Source organism: Lepidothrix coronata, unplaced genomic scaffold, assembly GCF_001604755.1.
Source record: "Lepidothrix coronata isolate B3197 unplaced genomic scaffold, Lepidothrix_coronata-1.0 Scaffold11, whole genome shotgun sequence".
Taxonomy (NCBI): domain Eukaryota; kingdom Metazoa; phylum Chordata; class Aves; order Passeriformes; family Pipridae; genus Lepidothrix; species Lepidothrix coronata.
In genome coordinates, this window is record NW_016690191.1 from 7,924,357 (window position 1) to 7,948,601 (window position 24,245).

Below are 24,245 nucleotides of genomic sequence, written 5' to 3' on the forward strand. Positions count from 1 at the left end.
AGTGATATTTCACCTGATTTAGGAGGCAGCTGGGTTCCTCAGTGACAGGAGATTTCAGGACCTCAAAAGCTCCTATGTCTCCTTACGTTCCTGAGAACGGCAGCAAGAAGCAAAGCAGTGAACATAAAGTGGAAAGAGCACGTTGTGCACTTTCTTCAAAGTGCAATTAAGATGGATCTTAAAGTGAGGCACCTTGAACTGCTTCTTCAAGGGGTGTTGGATTTGTCTTTGGGCTGGAATAATATGGCTAGACAGTTCAGCTGAGCAGTACAGTGACAGGGTACTGCTTGAACTTGAAATGTTTGTAAGAGGTAACAGTAAAACCAGAGAGCAATGAACTATAATTGTCCTGCTGGGATATGATGAAAGCCTTTATGAGAATCTCTATGTCCTGGAGGGACAGTATGAGTGGTAACTTGGAGAGATTTGTAAAATGGAAGTATGACAGCTTTACAATGGGATTAATACAGGCTTCAGAAGGAACCACAGGGTCAAAAATTACTTCCAGGCCACAGGGCAGGAAGGCAAAAAGATCTGCCATTGAAATGGGCAGTGAAAGATGAGGTAAGTGAAAGGAGAGTTGATGCTGGGTTACTTGGGCTCCAGTAATCTTTAAGATAAGACATAATTTAATGATGTAGATGCTGTGTCTGGAATTGAATTGCACCACGCGGTGTGAACTAATTCCAATTGCTTGATTCTTGAGTTGAAGAATAGAGGAGTAATAAGAGGGTGATTTGTGACCATTTTGAGGCATTGAAGTAAGGAGAGGAAATCTGGGCTCATAAAGAAAAAGCAAGAGAAACAGGTGAGGAGGGAAGATAGGTAAGAAGAGGATGTCAGAAGGGATGTAGCCAAATAGTTTTCACAATCTTGGGAAAAGAGCACTGAAGGCAGGTTGAGAAGTTTAGACTGCTGCTTGGGCAGGGGAGACCCAGCAGAGATGTGCATTCCATTCATCTGAACGGCTCTTCTAGTAAAAACATTGCTAGACACAAGCACAGGCCAGGAATGGCAAATGATGAATGACTTAGCAGGCTATCTTGCTGGGTATTTAATCTGTGTGGTTATCTAAATAATTTGAAATGCTTCTCTTGGCCTGAGCCAGGCTGGGCAAAATGAAGTGCCATGCATTAAACCCTGTGCTATTTCAGCTCTCAGGTCCCAGCAGGAACCCAACAAGATATGGCTCCGTGAAAGGTGATACTATATTAAACTAACAGTACAAGTTGTATCAAACTCTGTTCCAAATTCAATACAAAAACTCATGGTTTCAGAAGGCATTTTAAATCTAGCACTAGCACTTCAGTCACTTGCTGATGTCAGTACAAAAAAAAATAAATGCTTTGTACAGCTGCTGACTGCAAGGAAGATGAGAGGTTAAACTGGGTTAGCAGAAATGAAAGACGTGCAATGGAAGAAGTATTGCTATCAGAATGTTTATGGAATTTGTTATTAAATAGTGGAAGTGTTTAAATTGGAGGGCAAATTTAAAGCATTCCTTTTTATAATTTTTTCCCCTATTTATGTGAAATTGAAATTATTTACAAAGGTGTACAAAGAAACATTAATTTCTCTCCCTCTTGAAAAAAAAAAAGGAAATATGACGGCAAATCCATCTTAGTCTCTTACTGTTCAAGCCTTTTTAAGCTCAGGCCTGAGCCACTGATGTGTATTAGAATAATTCTGCTATTCTTGCTACAGTTGATTACAGTGCTCTGTTATAAAGGGTGGAGGCACTTGGTTGTTCTCCAAAGAAAGTGAGTAATAATTGACCTAATGTACAGAGCACATGAATAACATATTCTTTTGGTAAGAAATTTATGTTTTACAGGGTGTGCTAGAGTTCACATCCCTTTTTCACATCTTCCAAAAGATTTTAAAATACTCAGCTGCTCTATTAAATTTCTAATTCAACAAATACTCAAATACAAAGTATGCGTTAGATAAAGCTCTTGAGTTGAATCCAAACATTGAAAAATCTTTTAATCTGCCTTGAAAACAGCTGTTTAGAATTTTGAATAGAAATAACAACTTCCTTCAGCCTACGTTGTTGATGTCCCGTTCAGTCTCAAGCTGGGAGGAATTTCTCTTTGTTACTCTGCAACAGCAGCAAGATTTTGCATCAATGATTTGACCATACCCAGAACATGTTAGGAGTGGTATCCTGGTCCTCTTTGAAAAAAATGGTAACACATCCTTGAATTCTGTATAATGGAGGAGAGACTTACTGAGAAGAATTAAGGTAGTTTTGACACTTCAGTTGTAGTTGTCTGGAGTGCAGCTTACAGGAGCTCCTTTTGACATCTCCCCCTACTGAGAGGCTGCTTTGTGTTTGTCTGCTGAAGGAATTCGTGATGTGAGAATTGAGTTTTTTACTGTCTGAAATAATTTAAACTAATTAGGTGGGGTTTGTGCATATGGACATATAACTTCTATTCCTTGTTCATAAATATTTGGGTAATCTTAGAAACTGTTATGCAGTGACCCTGCATGAAATACCACAAATGATATTTCTAGGCAAGTGCCCATTGCATCCCAGGAAATACCGAGAGTTCGAGATGACTGGCATTTCAATCAACATCGAAAGCAGTAATGATTTGCCACTTAGTGTAAACTATTGCCCAACCCTGCAGGCAATGGCTTATGTTTATTCTACAGCCTTTTGCTTGGCTGAGTTCACAGGGTAGATTGTACATTTGTTTCACACACATACTCACATGAAAGGGACATCCAAAGACCTAGGTGGGCTTTCAATCAGGAGTCAGGGTTGACCTGATCAGATCTTGTCAGCCAGATTTCAATAAGATTATTGAGAAAGCAATTGGATCTGTGCTGTGCTACCACACAATACTTCCAATCAGCAATATTGGATAAAAGTTAGAAGTGCTTAAAGGCGTAAGCCACATATTGTTTTAGCAAAGAAGACTCTTATCTATGGCTGTAGGGTATAGAAAATGCCATTATATGGAATGGTATTTTATTTTTAACTGCAATTAGGGATTTCAAGATGATGAATAAGAAATATTCTAGTAGAGTAAATAGCAAAGAAAATACAACCTCTTTCAGTTTTATAATATAATGTTCTTTTCCTGTTCTTTTCCTTTTGGGTTTGCATGCTGCATACACAGTCTTTCATATGATATTCTCATTTCCAAAGTGGTTTTAGAATGCAGGTGTGTTAATGTACATTGGTTAACACATAGACAAGTTTGTATATGTGTCCTCCAATGGCCTCTGGTGAAGTGTAAGCAGATCTTTGCATTTTAGTTGGTTTTAGGTTATGCTCAAATTGGAGTGGATGTGGAATAGTTTTGTCCCTTCCTTTTTCCATGAGATTATGTCTTTGTCTTTTTTTTATTATTATTTGTTGTTGTTGTTTTGGGTTTATTTGGTTGGTTGGTTCTTGTTTAAGTAGTCAGTCCTGTGTGTGGTTTGCAGTGGTGGGATATTGCTGCAGAGGTGCAGGTGCAGTACCCAGGATGGCAGTGATTCTCCCACACCTCTTCCGAAGCGGAATGAGATCACAGTGTGTCAGGAGGGCTTGCTGCCCTGCAGAGGGGCAGCCTGATGCTCACAGGAAGAATAACCAAGATCACTTTTGTGAACAGGCCTTTTAATCAGCTGTTTAAAAGTTGCTGATCCAATTTCAAGTTCCTAATTAAATGAAATGGGGGAAAGAAAGAGATCAGCATCCTGCCAAGCAAGAGTTCCAATCCAGTGGTTATCTCATTTCAGACGTGTGGGCTAAATTATCTTTATAACTTAAGCTTATAGTATATTCACACACTAATAAAATGTTCTTATGTAAGGGTAGTTTAACCACCACAAGCTTATTTTATTTTATAAGACTAAACTATTTGATACTCTAAAAACATTTTTCTAATGCGAATGTTATTTATCACTAGTGTAGTTGAAATCCAAAACTCAATTATTAAAACAGATATTGAGACACTTTCCTGACAAGGAATGTGGATAAAAGGCATTATTTCTTCAGGAAATCCTACTTACCTTTTGGATATAGTGCAAAATACTTCTGATAGTGAGGAGGAAGTTTTTTCTTCCACTGAAGTGTCTTAAATTATGAGCTGTCTGCTGTTTAATGAGAATTTTTTTAAAGCTGCCTAAAAGTTTTCCCACAGTGCTGGTTTACAAATAGCTGAAACTTTAGACACCACTCAGAACAGTCTGTTATTCCACTAACGTTGATGGGAGTGATGCACATGTGTATTGGTGACCACCTAGATTGTTAAATGTACCCATTCTACTAAAAATGAAAATATTTCCTATATTTTTAGGTACAAGTTTAAATTGGCACTGTAATTGCTAAACCTTGCAGCTTAGGCAGATGCCAGAGCTCCCACAGAGGAACTTTAAACTGCACTATGCTGTACTCTGTATGCTTACCCCTCTTAACTCTTCACTGCTCCCCAGCAGTAGATGGGCACTCCTTCCTGCTTCCCTTCCTCTCTCTCCTCTGACCAGTTGTGGGAAACCCAAGGTGCTGCCTTCATGTACCATTCTCTTGCACTTGGTCCCAAGCAGAATTTGTCTTTTAATATGTAAAGTATCCTCTGTCTCAGCTGGGAATCTCCTTTTGGCTTGAGGAGTTTAGGGAGTTGAATTGGATTAGTAGCTTACTCTGGGGATCAGACCCTATTTCTAGAAGGGTAAGATAAGCATTGAGACACTGCCTATATCTGGATTGCTTCACTTCTGTGAGTCCTGATTCCTGTTCATTCTGTGAGCCCTGATTCCTTGATAGGACCGCCTGTCAAACTAAGTACTTGCTTCATATGATGCTGAGTTAAAGCAGGAAAACTTGTTGGGGAGAACAAAACTAACAGGGAGAAAAAATGAACAGAATGTGCTTAACAGTCTGATGACTGTGAAATGAAGCTTGTTCTTCTCAAAAATAATTTAAATATATATATTTTACTGGCGCTTTTTTTTTTTAATTAAGTATAAAGTTTAAATCTAAAGATAGGAACACAATTAGGCCTTGCCACAGTTTATTCTGATCCACTCAATTGTTCAGTTATTCATTCAGTGGGGAGAAATAGTTCAGAAGACAGCACAAGTATTTACTATCTAGTAGAAATCCATTAGCAACAGCTTTAAATTTTTTCTCATTCAATACATTTAATTTTATTTCTTTGAAATGGATAGATAGGAGCTGCCTAATTTAACAGATAAGTAGTATGTTGTCAGTGCTAGATTAGGCCATTCTTCATGTGGTTTGTAAGCCCTTTTTTATCTCATACCCTCATTTATCACTGGCCTGGTGTTTGTTTTTCCTGATTTAGGATTATGACATTAAACTCAATAAATAATATGGGGGTACATAATTTGTACCTTATCAACTTGAAAATATCAAAGTAGAAAAAGGATATGGAAATCAAACTCTACAATTGCAAGGAAAATGCCTTTTAGAAAAATGGGTGGTTAATATCTGCCATTTGTGTAATCATTGTTTATTCACATTTGGCCACCCAGTGATACTAGTGGATAGTATTTCAGAGTGGATAGCCAGATGTGTCAGTGAGATTCTCATCCCATTGCTGGGACATTCTCAGGCACCTTTTTGCTTCTTGCTCAGTGCCATTCCTGGAGCACAGGGGGCAGTGCTGCTAATGCCCAATTCACCTCCTGCAAAGGGAGGTGTTTCCCGCAGGTCACCTGGTTCCCGGGTGGAGCTGGAACTGCTCCCAGCCTGCTCCATGCACTCATTCCTCTCCTGCATGGCTTTGGCTGCCTGGCTGCTCTCTACTAGTTGGCTCTGGCCCTCATTTTTACCTAGTTAGTTGGCCGGCCTGCCCTGGCAAACTTCCCTCTCCTGGTCGGCTGGCAGAGCTCTCGGGCTGGCCAGCCTTTTCCTTCCCTTCCCCTTCCTTTTCTCCCCTTCTCACACATGGTGTCTGCTGGCTCCCACTGATTATCTCTCCGTGTCTCTGTGCCTCCCACTCATTTCTGAGATTTGCTTTGATCCATCCCGTCTTTGCTGCCTTCCTGTTTTTCTTCCCTCTGCTCTTTTGCTGTTTTGCTTCTTTGTATCCTTGTTTCCTTCACACTTGTTCCCTGAAGGCTCTCTGCTCTGGTTTTCCCCTACCTACAAGCAGTATGTATCGTTTCCAGAGCTTGCTCTCTCTCTCGTCCCTTCATCTGACCCAGCAGCCACATTGCTTGAAACAGTTACTAAGAGAATACTGATTAGTGTTACAGGTTGGAGAAACTGTTACATTTATCACTTTATATTTACTGTGGGCATTTTTATAAGTTCTCTCTAAATCTAGTCTGTGCTTCCATAGAAATGCCTGTAATAAAATCCCAGCTGAAGTGCTTTGTTGTGCTTCTATCTGCTTTCCCATAATTGTGGATTATCAAGTATCTGTGTATTCTCTGTAACTCACTGTCATCTCCCTTAGGACTCTTAGAAATGTCACAGCTCACTGTTTTAATCCAGACATCACAATTATAATTCTAATCTCACAAACACTTCATCATGTTGGTGTGGAATAAGGGCTTTTGGGTGATCACAATGATGGGAAAGGAAGTACAGAGAAAATTCATGTCAGTTGAAAATTTGCTGCTGAAGTCCCTGTGAGAGAAGGCAGAAAATTCTCTAGCCATTCTTCTCCTGCATGTTTCAATCTTCGTTCCAGAGTCCTTATTCAGACACAGTTCTGGTGATGCTAGTTGAGATTTTGTTTGAATTAGGACTAGAGAAACAGATATCTGTTGTTAGATGCTGTAGCACCTTATGTAATCTGTGATTAAAACCCCTGTAAATATTTACATTTTTTGTCCCTGTTTGGTTCAAGCCTATTTTTAAATGGGTCTTTTGCTCTTTCTCTCCACATGGTCAATGTTTGCATTCTCCCTAATTATAGGGTACCCTAATATCATAAATCACTATAAATACTGATTAACAAGTCAGTCCCTAATGGTAACTACATAACCTTGTCAACTGGAAAATACTCTTATCCCCCGGTGTGTGTTTTCTCCCTTCATGACAGAAATATGAATCCCACGTGAGAGGGCATCATTCCCATGTAGCAGCCTGTTCTCTTCAAGTGAATATTATCTGTCCCTCTCCTTTAAGATTTTAGAAGTTTTTGGATTGCTTTTACACATGTGTATCCAGTATAGATATATTTCTGAAAAAAAAATAGTTCATAGCATCTATTGAGTTGGAAAATTAATTAGACGACCTAATTGATTGTGCATGAGTTCCTCTGTGGAATGTGTTCTGCTGCTGTTGCACTCGCCCAGCACAGAAAATCCCAGGAGTGAATTCCTCTTGTCTTTTACTAGAAACTAACAATTAATTGAACATTAAAAAGCCAAAAATTCCCCCAGAAAACTCCACCACAACAGTCTCCCATCCCCCCCCAAAAATGCAACCCCAAATCAACCCAACAAAAAGATCCTTGAAGGATCTTAACACAAAAAACTTTACATGAAAGATCTTTTCTCATTTTATTAGGGTGATGCCAAGAGGCCTGAACTCAGCTTGAGGCTCCCTTTATCATTCAGAAAACATACAAGTCTCTGTCCCAAAGGCTGTGTAGTCTGAAGAGGAAAAAACCCCAACATCATCCAGAAATATTGGCAGCCCCACGTTCCATGTGGGGAGCTAATATACAGGGAGATTAAGTCACTTGTGTGAGGACGTACAGGGAGTCTGTAGCAGAGTCTGAAACTGAACCCAGGTCATCTCAGTCCCAGCCAAGTGTCTCAACCACAAGACTCTCCCTCCTTTTCAGTATGTCAGTGTAGAAAGTAGGCCAAAAAGCATTTTCCATCCTTTTATACGCAGCATTTTGTAAGGCTGTGAAGTATTATGTATTAGACAGGCATCTGGATCAACGGCAGTTTCTGCGGATACTTTTATCTGTAAACAGAAGCAAAGCCTGTTAGGGCTTCGTAAATTTAACATAAATTATTATTTTATCTATAAATAACGTGGTTAAATTTGTAAAGACTGTACTTAATTTCATGGCATTTTAATGATTTTTTTTTTAAGAATGGAAAATGTGTTTAAAGGACTTCTGTTGTCTGTGGCTCTCTAATTTTCATGTGTTTTAGATTCTGGTGCTTCTCACACATCATGATGCATTAGCAGTGATGTGTAGCTAGGCCAGGCTATGCAGGGTGTTACACCACACAGGGGAAACAGAGAAAGGGAGGCTTGGGTCGCATGACAGGCTAAGGCACCCGTGTTATGCAAAGGTTAAGTACTCCTGTGTTGGGAGTTAGTGAGGCTTGTAGTTTGCTGACCTAAATCTGAGTGATTCCTATTATGTTGAGTATTTGCTTATCTTTCGGAGCATCTCTGTATAGCCAGGGTGTAACAAAACTTCAGCTTGAGTCTGTTGTACCGCAAATGGAAGAGGAAAAAAAAGTGCAAGTATGTGCAGATATATGTACATGTATAACCAGCAGCCTTCTTCAATGGGCATCTCCCATTTTTGTATGAAATCAGCATTACTGTGTTATTATTATACAAAGAACAGGCCAGAGCTCTTTGTTCCCCTCAGTATGCTAGTTATCTGTTCACAGACACCTGGTTTATTTGCTGAACCCCTGATTCCTTTCTCCCACATCCCTCAAATAAAAATTACTTATCTGATTCTCACTGGCTTTCATGTGTGTTTTGGAGCACCACTTACTGAACTCCATTTTTGAAACCATCAATTCCAGTTGTTCTGTGCATTTATACAGAAAAATGTCTGTGATTATCAAGGAAAAAAATACAAAGATCAGCTTTGAGGGACCACTGGGATTTATGCAGCATGAAGGTGAGAAAACCTTATTTTTTCAACTCAGAATTTCTAAAATAAGTAATGAGAAATCATGCAAAACTGTACAGTGATGAGTGTAATGGACCATTCAGTACACACTAGAGTTTCCAGGATTCTGATGCTATTCCTCAAAGCACATAATTAGTAAAATACAATTGGAGTGTGTCGCTTTTGGTTGAGCCAGTATGGTCCAGCTTTTGGAAAGAGGCCCCTGAAGCTGGTTGGATGTCTCTCCTCCCTTTACTGCCCCACACTGGTTGTTTTTTGTGTGAAGATTCCCCCACTGAATTGTCATTCTCTCATCAAAGTCAGTGAGTCTGACCCTTCACTTGTAACTGGGAGCTGGGCTTCGTTCTGGGTGTTGTATCTGAGCACCTACAATACCAACCTGTTCTATGCCAGTGTCCAGTGCTGAGGTAAAACAGATCTGCAATACCTGTTAGACTAAAATAATGTAGCAAGTGTGATGAGTAAGGAGAGGCCAAAGGCATCAGCACAGATGCTGTTAAAAAGTTAAGAAATGTTAAACAATGTGCTAAGAATGTGGAGTTGCCTACAATTTCAGTAAATGCACAGAAAGTTTCCCATATTTACCTAGAATATTAATGGTAATTCAAAGTCTTTTAGAAAGTCTTGCATTTCTCAACTGATACCTTAAGTTAAAGAACCAAAAAGTGCTCTTCATTACTTCACTGACAGGAGTCAGTAAAGACCTTTTGCTCTTCTTGCCTGCTGCATGCAAGTAAAAAGGGAGCTTGACCCTAAGTTTGAGAATTGTCTGTGGATTCACATCTCTTTGTTTTTCCCACCTCCTTGTTTTAAAATACTTATTAGTCTTCACGCTCTCCCTGCTTGGGAAAATCAGACTTTTGATATGGTTTTACAAAGGGTTTAATTGCCAATTGTCATAAATATCCCTTAGATGAAAGATGTGAGGGTCCTCACTTACTTGAGGGCTGTCATTCATGGATGCTGAGGGACATCCACCTGTTAGTGCTGACTCCTTCAACCAAGTGGTCAGTGAAGACAGGAATGACAGCAAGCCTTAAAGAAATAATATGAGTAATGAAACACATGTATTAGCATCTCATGTGCTTCATATTGGTGGATATATTATATATTTAATAAAATCATGCTTGCTTAGTTGAAGACATGCAAGTAAAGATTAGATCATTTGCCTTCTCGTAAGGAGATGTTTTCTACTTCTAGCAATAGGAATTGAATACATGAGATAATTCTAGAATTATGGCATGTAATCTGTGACATTTCAACAGAGATACCATCGGACTTAGTCAGAGTTAAATAGTACATGTTATTACCATGTTTATTTTTGGACCACAGTCTTAATGCAAATCCCATATATGTGGTTATGCAAAATGAGCCAGACTCTGGTCATGATTACGCTGGTGTACACACAGAGTGATGCCACAGTTTCATAGAGGAAGGAATCTGATCCTGTAACACAGAGGGTTGCATGGTATTTCTATTAAGTAGTTGATGTTTTTCACCACAGAGTTAGAGGTGAGATATTAGTGTCTGAAGCAATTTTGTACATTATTGACTTAAATTTGTAACGCTTTCCGAGATTTTTTTTGTGGGTTATTGTGCAATCATGAAATGAAATAATTGTTAAAATATTTCTCTGAAAATCAAAATACTCTATGTTGTCACTGTTTTTCAGATTTTTTTGATGTCTTTTTAGCTGGCTGTATACAGCATAAAACTCTGTGTTACAGCCTTACTCAAAAAGAACAGTATTAGTTATTCCAAAGTCACAGAATATTTTGAGTTGGAAGAGACCCACAAGGATCATCTAGTCCAACTCTAAAGTCTTTAGCTAGTAAAAAAAATTCATTATTTACATAATATCAAATCTGTCGTCACCAAAATCATATCACAGAAAATGCATGCATATGAGAATAAGAAAACCTGGGTAAGTGCCTGGCTGAAGGAATGTGGAGCCATGTGGAGAAGAGTTTTCACAGGGATACAATCTGTGTGCCCCTTCCTTTCATTTGGTGGAAGTTTTCCATTGTCATAATTTCTCAGGAGTGCTGGTCTTTTTGAGTTATGGCAAAGAGGGAGCTTGCTTCAGACAAGCTTGGTAGTTCCTGTTTTAAAGGGGTAAGATGTTGATTGTTCTAATTACCTTGTTAAAAAGCTGCCAGGACTTTAGAAGTTCTGAGTTCTGTTGTGACCACAAAAGTTATTTGTGTATGTGTCATTAAATTAACATATAATTACCAACACCCAACCATCATTATTACATTTCCTGCCTTCCCACACTGAAAGCAGTGGACTTCTCTCCATTCGTGTTATATGTTTACTCTTTGTATTTCACTGAGAATTGGCTCCTTTCTCCCTCTCACCTCCCCTTCTTATTTATAACCCGTTTTCCCTTCTGGACTGAGTTTCATTCCAGTGCTCTGCAATTGTATTGTGTTTCATGGCACTGCAGAGGAACATTTATATTTTAGAAAAAAAACCCATGTTATTTCTAATGTATTGTACCACTCCCTCTCCTTTGTAAATGGAGCAGTATCTCTTTAAGTCATATGCATTGCATCGTCTGAAAGCATTTTCCCTCTCTTTGGATGTTGCTCTATTTAATATTCTGTAAGTCATTAGAATCTATTTTTCTTACACAGTTTGCACTACTTTTGGATAGTCTTAGTTACTTTAGTCAGTGTCTTCTGGAGCCAAAGAGAAAAAAAATGCACAGAGCTCGTCAATTAGTTTTGTCTTCACCTTGCTAGTTAATAGTTAATACTTTGTGGTATGTTAAGAGAGTTTCTATAACGTGGCACTCTTAAGAACACTTTTTAAAAAGTAGTAATAAACTTCAACCAACTTGTTATTTTTAAGTGAAACTTGCAGAGTTCTTTAGTTGAATCCATTCTCCTTGATAATTGTCTGGTCTTAACAACAAATATGTCACCAAAGTTAGTTACTCTTTAGCAAAAGGGTGAAAATCAAGTCACAATTTTATTTAATTGCTGTTAGCCTGTGAAAGAAATTGGAAAAATTAAAATCTGCAAAGACATGTTCCTTTGTAGGTTATACAGCAAAGTAGGATGGGCTAGAGTTTGTCAGGTAACCGACTATTCAGAAATGAGAAGTTATTCTACATTTAGCTGCATTGCTTACTGTTTTCTTCATCATGGAAAAGAATAAAATGTGGTAACAATTTTCTGTGTTTGGACTGCTGCCGCACATAATTGGGAACAAGAGAGCTAAAGCTTTGATTTTGGTGAAATGCTTAGTCTGTGTGTTGGATTAAAGTGTGTGCAACAAATCACTCCAATTCTGTAATAATAATTTTTGAACACTATTTTTTTATTTTATTGCTGTAATGTTATTACTTTTCACTTACGGACTTTGAGAACTGGGTCAGTTGCAAGAACAAAATTGGCATGAAAATAGTTGTGTATTTGTTCTGGAAAATGGATTGCCAACATACTGTAGAAAATAGCCTGAATTGTTCTATACATCAGATGCAACTGATAACATTAGTCTCATTAGTCTCTTATTAGTAAGCTATTATTTAAAAGTCCTGTTCTTTAACAAGTATTCTAGGAAGACTAGATAATATTTGCTAGATAGACATGTTAAACAAATCATCTGTGCAGAAGTGGATTTGTGAAGCAGCTTATGGAATGGAAAATAAATTTAGACTGAAGTGTGCCAGCAAGTCAATATATGAGAATAATTTGCAACAAGCAAAGGTGAGGAAGACATGCAGAAATGGGGTCATCAGATTCATGAATTAGAGGATAATATTCCCAGGGCTGGATTATATGAGGCAGTAACTAACTTTTGTATCAGACTAATACAGAATATAGAATTATGGTACCAGTGTTAGATATGCTTCCATGGATGTTTTTTACTCTTGTTAAAATAACGAGAGGCAACTTGGAGCTGTGATCTGTGCACAGCACAGCTGTAGTATTTTGAGACATTTCTGCTGCCAGATTTATATCCTGGCCAGAAACAGTGCCTGAGTGGTTGCACTCTGAGTCCCTATTTCCAGTGACATCTTAGCACTAGCCAGTGTTAAATCTCAGCAATTTGTAGCTCAGTGCTGCTCTGAAGCAGCTGGGAAATGATCTTGCTAATATGTGAAGCCATCTCTGGCACTGGAAGGGAGCAGACAGAAGTGGCATGGTGATAATTTCTTCACATACCACATCTCAACCTACCAAACCTCATTGGTGAGAAGTGTCAGACATCATAGGAAATAAGTTTTAAAATATTTACGAAGTTTTGTTTTCTTTCCTTCTGAACACCCTCTGATATCTTTGCCATGTACTTTCCAATGATGACACATTGGGATCTGACTGGGGTGAGTAATGGTGTCTGGCTGGGGGGAGGAGAGGACAGGGAGTGCTTAACAGTGAGTAATTATTTAAGGAAATGGCCTGTGTGGAACAAAAAAAAAGTGTGTTGTGATTGGATGCATTTATCAGCTGGCCTTTCAGTGTCACCTGTGGACAGAGCATTATTGTGTCTGAGTTTTTTAATAGCTGGAAGTCAGTGCATGGAGCTAATGTGGGAATGTGTCATGTGTCTGGTCTTGATTCAGTCCACGAATCGAGATGTGCAGCATACCCTGTATTAGGGAAGATGGAGGCAAATAATAGTTATCCCATGGGTTTCTGAGCATGGTCATTCACTTTTATGACCAGCAGTTAAAATCCATAAAATCTCATGTGCAAAATATCCTTTGATTATAGCCTACCAGCAACTAAAAGGGACATTTTGCTAGTGAAGATGGATTTACAAGCTCACTGCCCTTCCCTTTTTCTCTTGTACTGTGACACACACGGGTTTGCATTAATCTTTTATGAGGAATATGTCTGTAAAGCCTTCTGTTTGTTCTCTCTGCCCTTATCAGGAGATTTTACTATGTCTAAAAAGACCTAGAATCACTTGGATTTTGAAATTGAGCCTGAAGTTACAAACCCTTGTGTTCTGTAACTCTCTGTCCAATGGTGATGCTTACTGCTCCAGTCAGCTTGGTCATGCTGTTCTCTTGTGTCAGTTCTGAGACTCTCTGCAATTCTTGGAATTTTAGTGCAAAAATTCTCATTTCAGGCACAGCACATCCTGCCTCCTGAAATGAGCAGCATTGTGTTTTTCGCCATTGTCTTCAAATGTATGACTGCCTTCTCTGAAGAGAGTGGCATGATTGAAGTACTGTGAAACACAGTGATGGACACTGTGTTTTTCCATTGGCAGTAGAGTTGTTTCTATAGTGAGAAGTATGGTATGGTTCCCAGTCCTCTCAAAAACAGTTCTCAAAGAACTGAAGTTTTAAGGATTGGTGTTTCTTATCGTATCAATGCTACAATTGTGTCACCACTTATTTCAGATGTTAGATCAGAATATCTGATCCATATTTCTTCCATTCCCAGTTTTTAAACTCAGGAAAACAGATTTTTTTTTTCTGTACAAGCACACCCGAATGGGCTTAGGTAGATAGGATTATATGTGCATGTTTTTAGGATTCATTTAAGGTTCTTCATTCATGGCTCAGTGAAAATGATTTTTTAATACTTTGTATCCCTGTTCCAAACGCATAATTTTCTTCATGTCATCCTCATATAATTTTATTGGTGACATCTGACTTGACACGTTCAGAATTCTCTTCTTCTTCCATTAATTTTCTCCATATGCAAGCATCTGGTCACTGGACTTTTTTGGAAACTCCTTTGGAAATCCCATAATCTGTTTTTCTAATCCTAATTGTACTTTACTTAAAAGCTGTATTTAACAGAAGGCCCTTCCCCCCCATAACAGAGGTGTGATATCTTTTCTTATATGTAAGATATCACCTGCCATTCAGGCAAGGGAAAAATGGAAGCTCTGTTTCTCATACTGTTCCTGCACCCAATGGCAGAGTGCTGCAATCTATTTATCCAGTATTTTTTTTCTGCTTGTAACTACTTAGTTACTAGTTCTCTCACCATTTAAAATCCTGGTTTGCACTTGAAGAATGCCATTGAAGAACAGAATTGCTATCAAATTCTTTTTTATTTCCCCATTAGAAATACACATTTGGGATATTTGAGGAAAGTAGTTGAAATGTGCCTGAAGTCATGTACTGTGTTAAAAGGATTCTTCAGTTTGAAACTTAGACTGCCAACCTTTCAGCTTGCATTATTCTTTGGCTGTGTGAGATCAGTTTTGAAAAGAGTGTTCTGGGTACAACTGACTGGGATTCTGACTGGGATTCTCTTTTGATGGCTGGCTGAGCAGTGGCACAGGCCACCAAGTGCCACAGGTCCCACCTGGGCAGCACTGAGGGCTTTGCAGAGATAAAACTGTGTTTCACTTCCAATGTCCCGCTTTTATCCCTGGCTGGTAAAAAACCCACAACCAACCCTTCAAACAGCAGAAAGAAAAATAGTGCCCAGCAGGAAAGGAAGTTGTAATAAAGATCAGCTTTAAGATACTTCACTTGCCTTAGAGCCCTTTCTGACCTTTCTTTCATAATTTCTATGATAATGGAATATTCCTTTCTTTCCCTTTCCTGCTGTACTAAAGAGAGGGGAAGTTGCCGGTTTGTGTTGCTGAGGATGGTTTCAGTTGCACAGCAGTCTTGGCTGGATTTAGGGGTTCATGCCGATTTTCCCCACGTGAGGTGCTAAGAGCTTGGAGGAATGATTCCTCCCTCCAGGCAATGGTCTGGATGTGCAGCCCCAGGTCTCGTGGGAGCTGTGCATGCTATGTGAGGAGAACTGGAAAAACAGCTCTCATTTTATTGTAATCCATTTTTCCTTCATGGCAAGAGAGGGCATTTTCCTGTTTTCAGCAGTGAGATCTTGATCATGATCATGCTGGCTTGCTACAGTCTCATCCTTCGACCTTTGCACCCATTCGATTTCCATTTATTTTAACAGAGGTCTGTCAGCCTTCCCAACAGGTGGTTATCAGTTTGCAAAATCAGGCCATTACTTTGAAACATCAAGAACTCTTTATCGGAGATTTATAGTGCATCTTGGAGGAAAGAGGGACCAGAATTTCCTCCAGCATCCTTGCAGTAGCATAATTGTTTCATTCAGGTTCCATTAGTTCACAAGGTTTTTAACCTTTATTTTTACATTAAAAACTATATTGTGCTTGAAGCCAAGCAGAGGTTGGCTTGAGATGTGTATGTGGTGTCAGAAGTCTTGCATTATCCTGGTGCTCGGAGTCTCTTCAGTGCTGTCCAGAATTACTTGGAACAATTATCGTTATTTATTGCTGTGCTTGGTTTTGATCAAAGCCTGCCAGGACTACATATTTCAGCAGCCTGTCTGGTGCTTTTAGGAACATAAAGGATCTTTTGAGAAGATAACTAAAATTATTGGATGGTTGTGGCTGAAACAGGAACAAGTTCTAGATCAAAATGTAACTTGATTCTTTCCTGTGGAATTAATAAACTAAATTGTTGCATGCTGTAAACCAGTGTCATTCTATTCCCTCTTTTTGACAATATTATAACTTAATATCTTAATGTAGTTTTACAGTTTCTACTGTCTTTTCAGTTGTCTGAGGCTCCCTGTGGAATTATTCCTTATCCAAATAGCTAAGAAGTATGTGAAGAAGCAGATAAAGTTGTTAGATAACTTATGACTATAACATTATGACTAATGCCTTACTGAAGGCTGCTTGCATGTGCTGAAATTTGCATTAGATTTGAATTACCAGTTGCACATCTTTAAAAAATCGTTTTACTAAAGTAATTTCAAGTCTCAACATTCTTCAGTTAAGACGAAATTACCTCTGGGAAAAAAAACCCAAACAAATTGTGTAATAGCTTTTCTGGCTATATTTTCCCTTTTTCTATCTTTTCAACTCCTGACTGATCACTGGTACCTTGTGTTTCAGCTTTACTTATTGAAGTAGTTTGAATAATCACATATCACATGAATGTTTAAGGAAACTTTGTTGCTGCAAAATAAAGATTGCGGTTTTAAGCTCATATCCCAAGTCTCTTTCAATTGATGTGTTAGTAGAATCCCATTTCCTTCTTGTAGACCTTTATCTTGTCCTAAACTCACTAATAAGAATGCTTTGATTTTAAAGCTCTATTTACTCAGCCTATTTATTCTGTATAAAAAAAAATGGACTTGACATGTGGATTTCTCTGTGGCCTTAGGTTGATGTGTACATCCAAACAATCTTTTTCTTATGCATTTTCTGAAATTTAGAATTTTCCGGTAAGAACAAAAAGAAAATCTTCCTTGTGAAAAAGTGACAGTTTGAGAAAACAGAAGGAAAACTGTACTCGGCAGAAAACTGAGTATTAAGAATAAAATTTATCAAGGCAAAACATTAGGTGAAAGTAGTCTATAATTCTCTATTCTAAAGTGTTATGAACTTGAATAGTAACAAATAGGAGCTGGACTTGCTTGGTTTTGAGTGCATATTTGACCTACTTCATGCACTTTGAGTGCATATTTGACCTACTTCAAGATTTGCGTGATTATGAAGTTAACTTCGTGGGGTTCACCGTATTTCTAAGACATATTAGCCGCTGCTAAGTCATTTATAGCTTGAAAGCAAACAATTGTAAATGCTGATCCATTCATATCCTACCATAAAGTACAAGATGGGTTATTCAGTGCTGTACGATGCTGCCACAGAGAACAAAATGACTCCTTTTCAAACCGTCTATATATAAACGGCAGAGGGACAATCTACAATGAGGGATTTCATTCTGAGGAGGTGCACTGAAGATTTCCTGTCGCCACCACAAAACTGTGGTGTTTCTAAAGAAATTGTCATCTGTTGCTTTAATATTAGAAGTTACACTCTGAGGAGTTTTGCACAGAGTAAAATATGAATTCTCATGTTGGTCGAGGATGAAGAATCGATCTGGGAAATTAATTTTTTTAATTGATAGGTATAATTGATCATGACCTATTTGTATTCATTTCTGTGTTGAAGGAATAAGATTAAGCTGGTAATACTTGGTTTTGTACTACATGCTCCAAAGCTGCATGTCTAGAATGAGAAATGAGAAAGAAGGCAATGGCAGTTTTGACAAAAGCAAAACAAGCCTGTCAAACTGGGAAAATAAAGCAGTTACAAAAATGCTTTAAAATAGGGAAAAACTTGATGGAAGTTGTAGTGTAGAAAATTAATATGGGAAATGAAGGGACCCACTAAGAAATACCAGGCCAAAGAAAGTTATGTTGATGACAAGGAATAAAGTAATCAAAGGCAAGGGAGATGTTATCAGACATTCTGACCCATTTCATGATGAGGCTGATGGAATTGCTAGAGAAGGGAAGGGAGAACTGTACAGTAAATGTAGCTGTACTGATTGGAGGGGGTAGGAAAGGAATTTTATATTTGTAATCTGAGAGCTTTTAAGGATGAAAGTAATTAGCAGGATTTGCATTTACATATTTTTATACAGCTAGTCCAACTAACCAGGAAGCCTGAAAATAGCTAGCTAATTGGTTCTCATATCATGCAGATTAATTCTCCATAAATCTGGAAATATAGAGGCTTAAAGAAGATAGGTGTTGTTCTAGTATTTTAAAAGGAAAAGAGATGATCTGAGTAATTATAGAAGTGTTAAACAGACAAAATATAGAATGGCAGTTATAGGAAGTAATACATAATTAATGAAGAAGAAATGATATTTATTGTCATTTAGTATAAGTTTTTTGGAGATAGGTCCTTCAAAGTAACTTGATATCCTTTCTGAGATCATCATGTTTAATTGATGAAGACAACAGTAGCAATACAGCACTATTGTGTGGCTTACAGGACTTCTGTAAGCTATTTTATTAATTAGATCAGAATGACTTGATTAATTATCAGAATTATAGGATGTGGACACAGCATCCCTAGATTGGCATGAAGGTGGAGCAGATGGGAAAGGCATCCATTCTCACGTCTGCCTTATTTCACACCTTCTAACAATGGCTTACTGAAAACATATTATTTTTAAAAAAAGTTTGAAAGTGGCATGAAAATTGGAGGAATTTATAATGTTATGAGTCTAAGGCAGTGTGGATTACTTAGTGACTTTGGCTGAGGCACCTGGTAACTACTTCAGTACAAACAAACATCAGGTTCATAATTTGCTGGCTATGCTTACAGGATGCTGGACTCTGTCCTGGTGCACCATGACAAAAAAAGCATTTTAGGGTTGCTTGTGAAGAACTGACTGGAGTGTGCACCCTGGATGTTCAGGAGACAGCAGGAGTTGGCAATACCACTGTTGGTTTTTTGCCCTCGGAGGATGGAACAAAATAAAGCCTACTAGTATTTCATTAATATCTTAGTTTAATTCTGTCTGTTGGCTAAGTGACCTGTCCTACCATAAACAAATCCAAGCAGATGTGTTCCACATGCCCTCCGTTCAGCTGTAGGCAAAGCTTACCCATGTGTCTGGTGCAGTGTATGCCTGAGTAACAGTGCAAATTGTCCTCAAAAAACTTCCTGAAGTCTGTTCTCTTCCCTTGAGCCTCATTTGAGAACAACACTTGTGAAAATAAACATATCCTAACTCTTTTATCAGTATTCTTTTAATTAATGCACTGAATATTTAAAGCAACTGATGAAAAGGCCCCTGAAAGAGTATTATGAGTGATTAAACCAAGCAGCAAAGGGGACCTCCAGGATCTTAATTTTATAATAGTCCTGGTAAAATAGTCACAATTTATATTATCAGTGGATTTGAATGAAAGAAACAAAAAATCCTCTGCAGAACACTGCTAAGTAAAATTGTTGGGTCGGTGGGCAATTTGTATGAAAAAGACTTGCCTAGACCTGCTGTTGTTTCGCTTTATTATGAGTTTTGTTGTGTATTTTTGTTGTGATGCTGATTCGGTTTCCTGTGTTTGGCTCAGATTACAGGACCGGCCCTTGCTTCACTTTGGTGACCAACCAGATGTGCCAGGGGCAGCTCAGTGGAATAGTCTGCACAAAAACCCTCTGCTGTGCCACCGTTGGGAGGGCGTGGGGCCACCCCTGCGAAATGTGTCCTGCCCAGCCCCATCCCTGCCGCCGGGGCTTCATTCCAAACATCCGAACGGGGGCCTGTCAAGGTAAGTTACCAGCAAAGCCTCCCCCAAAGCTGCTGAAATTGTTACTGGATTAATCTTAATTGAGTTACACTGCTGTGAATAACCTGTCCTAAGCCATTCTCAGCTATATGTGTGAAGAATGGAAAAACACTGTCAGATGGATTACTTCATGATTCAGTGAGTGCCTGCTGTTCAACTGAGTACATTAGTAACTCGGGTCATGTGAGAGCAGCCAGCATCTTAATGAATTTCTCACTGCCAGCAGCCCTTTCCCTTGGTTCTGTAATCGTGTTTTTCTGAGTGTACCACTCCATCACTCTGTGGAGGAATTTGTTCTGTTGCAGAAAGCACTCAAAACATGCAAAAATCAATCTGTGGCAATGCTGCTCCATTTATCCGGTGTGGGATTTTTTAGCTAAAAGATGTTGATTTTGAATTCATCTTAGGTGTCTTATCTCTAGAGCTACACTGCTTTGACCTAGACAAAAGTGCCTGTCATGCCATTTGAAATGCCCTATTATACATTTTATACAATTTTGGAAATGCATTTGCATTTGTTTCAAATTGTAAAATCCACCCAGATGTTGCTTACTTCTTTCAGAGCATGCCTTACCATAGAAAGTCCTTACACTGCTTTTGGCTTTTATTCTAATACTTCCAGCTGTATAAATTCTTTTATTGTCTGGATGTCTGGCAGGAAACAGGAGAAAGTTAACAGGGGCAACTATGTATTAAACCAATGTGGATTATACATTCCCAGGACCATATCTTTGGAGCCAGTTTATTTCAATCTGTCTAACATTTTCTAATAAGTTACAATATTTTTGAAAATAGGGGAGATAAAGATTATAAATCTACGAGTTATTTTGTATAACCATGAAATTCCTTTGAAGGACTTCAAGGCATTCCATTACATTAAAAATGTAGATACTTTCTGTCACAAGCCAAGTCCTGGTTGGTGCCTGCAGACAGACATTGTGAACTTCGAGATGGACATGGTTGTGTGCGCTGCATGATCTGCCCATATTTTGACCTCAGTGATTCTGTTCCCCCTCTCACTGTAAAGGTCAGGACTAAATTGTGCAGAAATCTGTGGACCGAGGTTCTGGACACTTTTGAAAACTTATGTACATAAATATGTGGCCCACACCCCTGAATTTATGCCACACCTAGTTATATCCCAATTGTTTGTGTCATGGGAAAGCTGTAGTGACTTCTCCAATGGGTTTTGTGCAGTTTGGAGTAAGGATACTTCTGCTTACTGCACATTTCTTAGCAAGCAGCTGCATTGATGATAATCTGCATGTGGTGCCAATACAGTTTTGGCCCTGAATGTTTGACTTGGATTTTCCAGTTTTTTCTTCTCAAGCATTGTGTTCATAATTTCAACAGATCTGTTATGGGATCATATATTAGCTTTATTTTTCATGCAATTGTACTAAATCCAGTCCTTTTGAAATCAGATAACTTCCATTTAGACTGGAGACATTTCAGGGATTTCACATCCATATTCAATCTAAATAAAGGAAAGCAGGTTAAACAAAATCCAGGTTCTCTGAAGAGAAAAAGAAATCCTTATTATTGTGTGGAGAAGTCAGAAAAAATAAAACAAAAGGGAGGGCACGTTTATTTTCAAAAGTAAATAGAATATCACTGCTCAAAGTCTGACTTTGACCGAAAGTTAAATTAATATCACAGCTGAGATTTTTAAAGATACAAAGGAGAAAAATGAAAGCCAAAAGGTGGGATTTTGAAACAGACATTGTGACTCAGAAGTACGACTTCTATTTTTTTTAATTTTTGAGGGTTTTTTTTAAGTCAGTACAGTGCCATGAAGTCTGACTGATTGCTGTTATTAAAGCACAGCATATTGCTGTAGCTTGAGTCCCAGCAGCAATGTGGCTGTCATGGTGCTGAGGCTGTGCTGGTTTTGTGGCCTCCCAGCACAGCTCTTCCCTCGGGCACAGCTCTTCCCTCGGGCACAGCTCTTCCCTCAGGCACAGCTCTTCCCTCAGGCACAGCTCTTCTCTGCCTCTGCTGCTGCACCCCCTGACCTGCCTCAGTCTGCCCAGGGATCTTTACATAACAGTTTACCATGTGGTATAGATATGCCCCTTGGCATTCCTGAAACTTCCTACTCCCAGGAAAATTGCCTCTTGGCCTTTTGTACAGACGTAATACTTCGCTTTTCAGACTGCAAGGCACATTACAGCTGGCTCTCTGGGATTTATAAAAGGAGATTTGAAGGCATCATCTCCAGCCCAGTGTGAAGCCCAAGAACTCAAGCAACCAGGTTTTATCAGCAGCAGCTGGTTCTCCTGGGGAGCTGGGGGAAGCACAGGAATTTGGATCAGAGAGTGGAGTGCTTGGTGCTCCTGAGGGAGCTCCTGAGCAGCAGAGACAGGGCAGCCCCTGGAGACTGTGAGCCAGACTTCCTGAGTCTCCTATTGCAATCCACTCCTCCTTTAGCCTCTTCTCTGTAGCTGTTATTAAGCTGTGACAACACTTCTGCAGCTAAGTGACGGCACACATGTTGTTGTGCTAAAATAGCTATGAGGCCAGAAACTGGGGCCTCTTGAAAATATTTGTTGTGAGCCTACTACCTAGCCTGTGATACCATCTTTGTTGTTTCATTTTCTTCAGTGAAAAAATCAAAAGCAAAGAGAGAAAAATAAAAGGGAAAAAACCCCTCCAAACTGATGTATGTCTGAGCAGGTCATTAATAATTCCTCTTGAGACATTAATTATGGCTATGAAACTTCTTGAGTCAAATCCTAACTACAGTCTAAGGTCATTGGTGCTGATCTTCCTGGAGTGATGAGTTATTAATTTCCATCAATAATGACTCTGCAGTTCTTTGTGCTCTCCATGAGGCCCCTTCCATGCACACCCTGCTCCTCTGCACTGGTGGCCTAAGCACTGGATGGAGGTGCCAAGATTTCGGAAGGGGCAAGTGATTTTGGGTGCCCAGCTTCAGACACTTCAAAGAAACTTGAGTTCTGGCTGGCTGTGTTCTCTGCGCACCATTCCCCAGATGTTTTAGAAAAAGAAAGCAATAGCAGTTAGATATTTAATGTCTGTAACAATAATAACCATGTGATTTCTTGCAGAAAATATTTAGAGTACTGTACTTAATCATACTTCGCATAGAGTAACTACAAAATTAGTGTCTGTCTTCACAAGCAAGTATCATAATATTATGATGGGTGAAGAATGGATTTAGGCATATTTACTTTAATTTCTCTGTAGACAAATTATTATGGCTGTTCTTGAGAAATGAAAGTGGATGTTTTTTCCTTTTTTATATGATAGATGTGGATGAATGCCAAGCCATCCCTGGGATCTGTCAAGGGGGAAATTGCATTAATACTGTTGGATCTTTTGAGTGCAAATGCCCAGCTGGACACAAGTTTAATGAAGTGACACAAAAATGTGATGGTAAGAACTTCTAGAACTTTCTTCTGAAAGTAAAATGGGAGAGTCTTCTTTTGGGGACTGATTTTGTTTAACAGTTTGTAGCAAACTTTTCAGTCTCTTTTGCCTTGAGTGTGCAAACAGCATTATTCACTAAAAATAAAAATAGTGATGCTTTCTCCTAAGCTTAAATATTGGCCCTGCAGCTTTTTACAGCCTTTTTGTAATGTAACATTTCACGGACTTAAAGGTACATCTTAACATTAAACATTAAAACTAAAAATACTTTCCAACTGATATATTGCTTTAGAAATACTTGAGGCACCTGTTTCTTTGTGGATCTTTTAACCAAAGAGTGTATATTACTGGAAGGTTCAACACATTCCTACCTGCTCAGCTAATTTAATCTTACTTATTTAATATAAGTGAGAGTTTGACACTGATGAGTGAAGACTGCAGGACTGTGCTCTAAACTCACCCTTACAGCTGCAGATGTCACAGAAGGACGAACATTTTATCTTTAGTTATTGGTCATCCTAATTTGACAGTACAGCAGGTGCTAGATAATAGTGTGGAAATTTACAGTGTGTGATTATGGAATCTTGCTAATTTTTGACTGTGATTTGACAGTGTTTTTTTCTTTCTAATATAATAATCAAGCATAGATGTCTCCCTTGCTTTAAGAGAATTTTGAATACCTATGGAACATAGCACTAGAATGTGTCGGTTGCACATTATTGATTCATATTTACAGTGAAGTCCATATATTGTTTAAACTCTTGCAACTGATTCTACTTTCAGTCATTAGACAAAAATTAAATTAATTTGAGCAGACAAGTTTCGTAAGTGGTTAGTGATTTTGGAATGCTATCTTTGGTTATCATAAAGGATTTCGACTGTAAGAGTAAGGTGTGGATTCACCACCCTTTCTTGCATCAGGTGCCTTTTAAGAAGCACTCAAAATTTTTTAGTGATTTCAGAAGAATTATGACTTATT

At 38.6% G+C, this 24,245-nt stretch overlaps 1 protein-coding gene across 1 annotated transcript in view; it reads left to right on the top strand.

Moving 5' to 3' along the window:
* FBN1 (fibrillin 1) overlaps nucleotides 1-24,245 on the top strand; it is a 147,490-nt gene that overhangs the window by 33,648 nt on the left and 89,597 nt on the right. Inside the window, exons 6-7 of the mRNA XM_017805157.1 lie at nucleotides 19,658-19,855; nucleotides 23,147-23,272. Of these exons, the coding sequence (XP_017660646.1) occupies nucleotides 19,658-19,855; nucleotides 23,147-23,272 (324 nt within the window). The remainder of the gene's footprint in view (nucleotides 1-19,657; nucleotides 19,856-23,146; nucleotides 23,273-24,245) is intronic.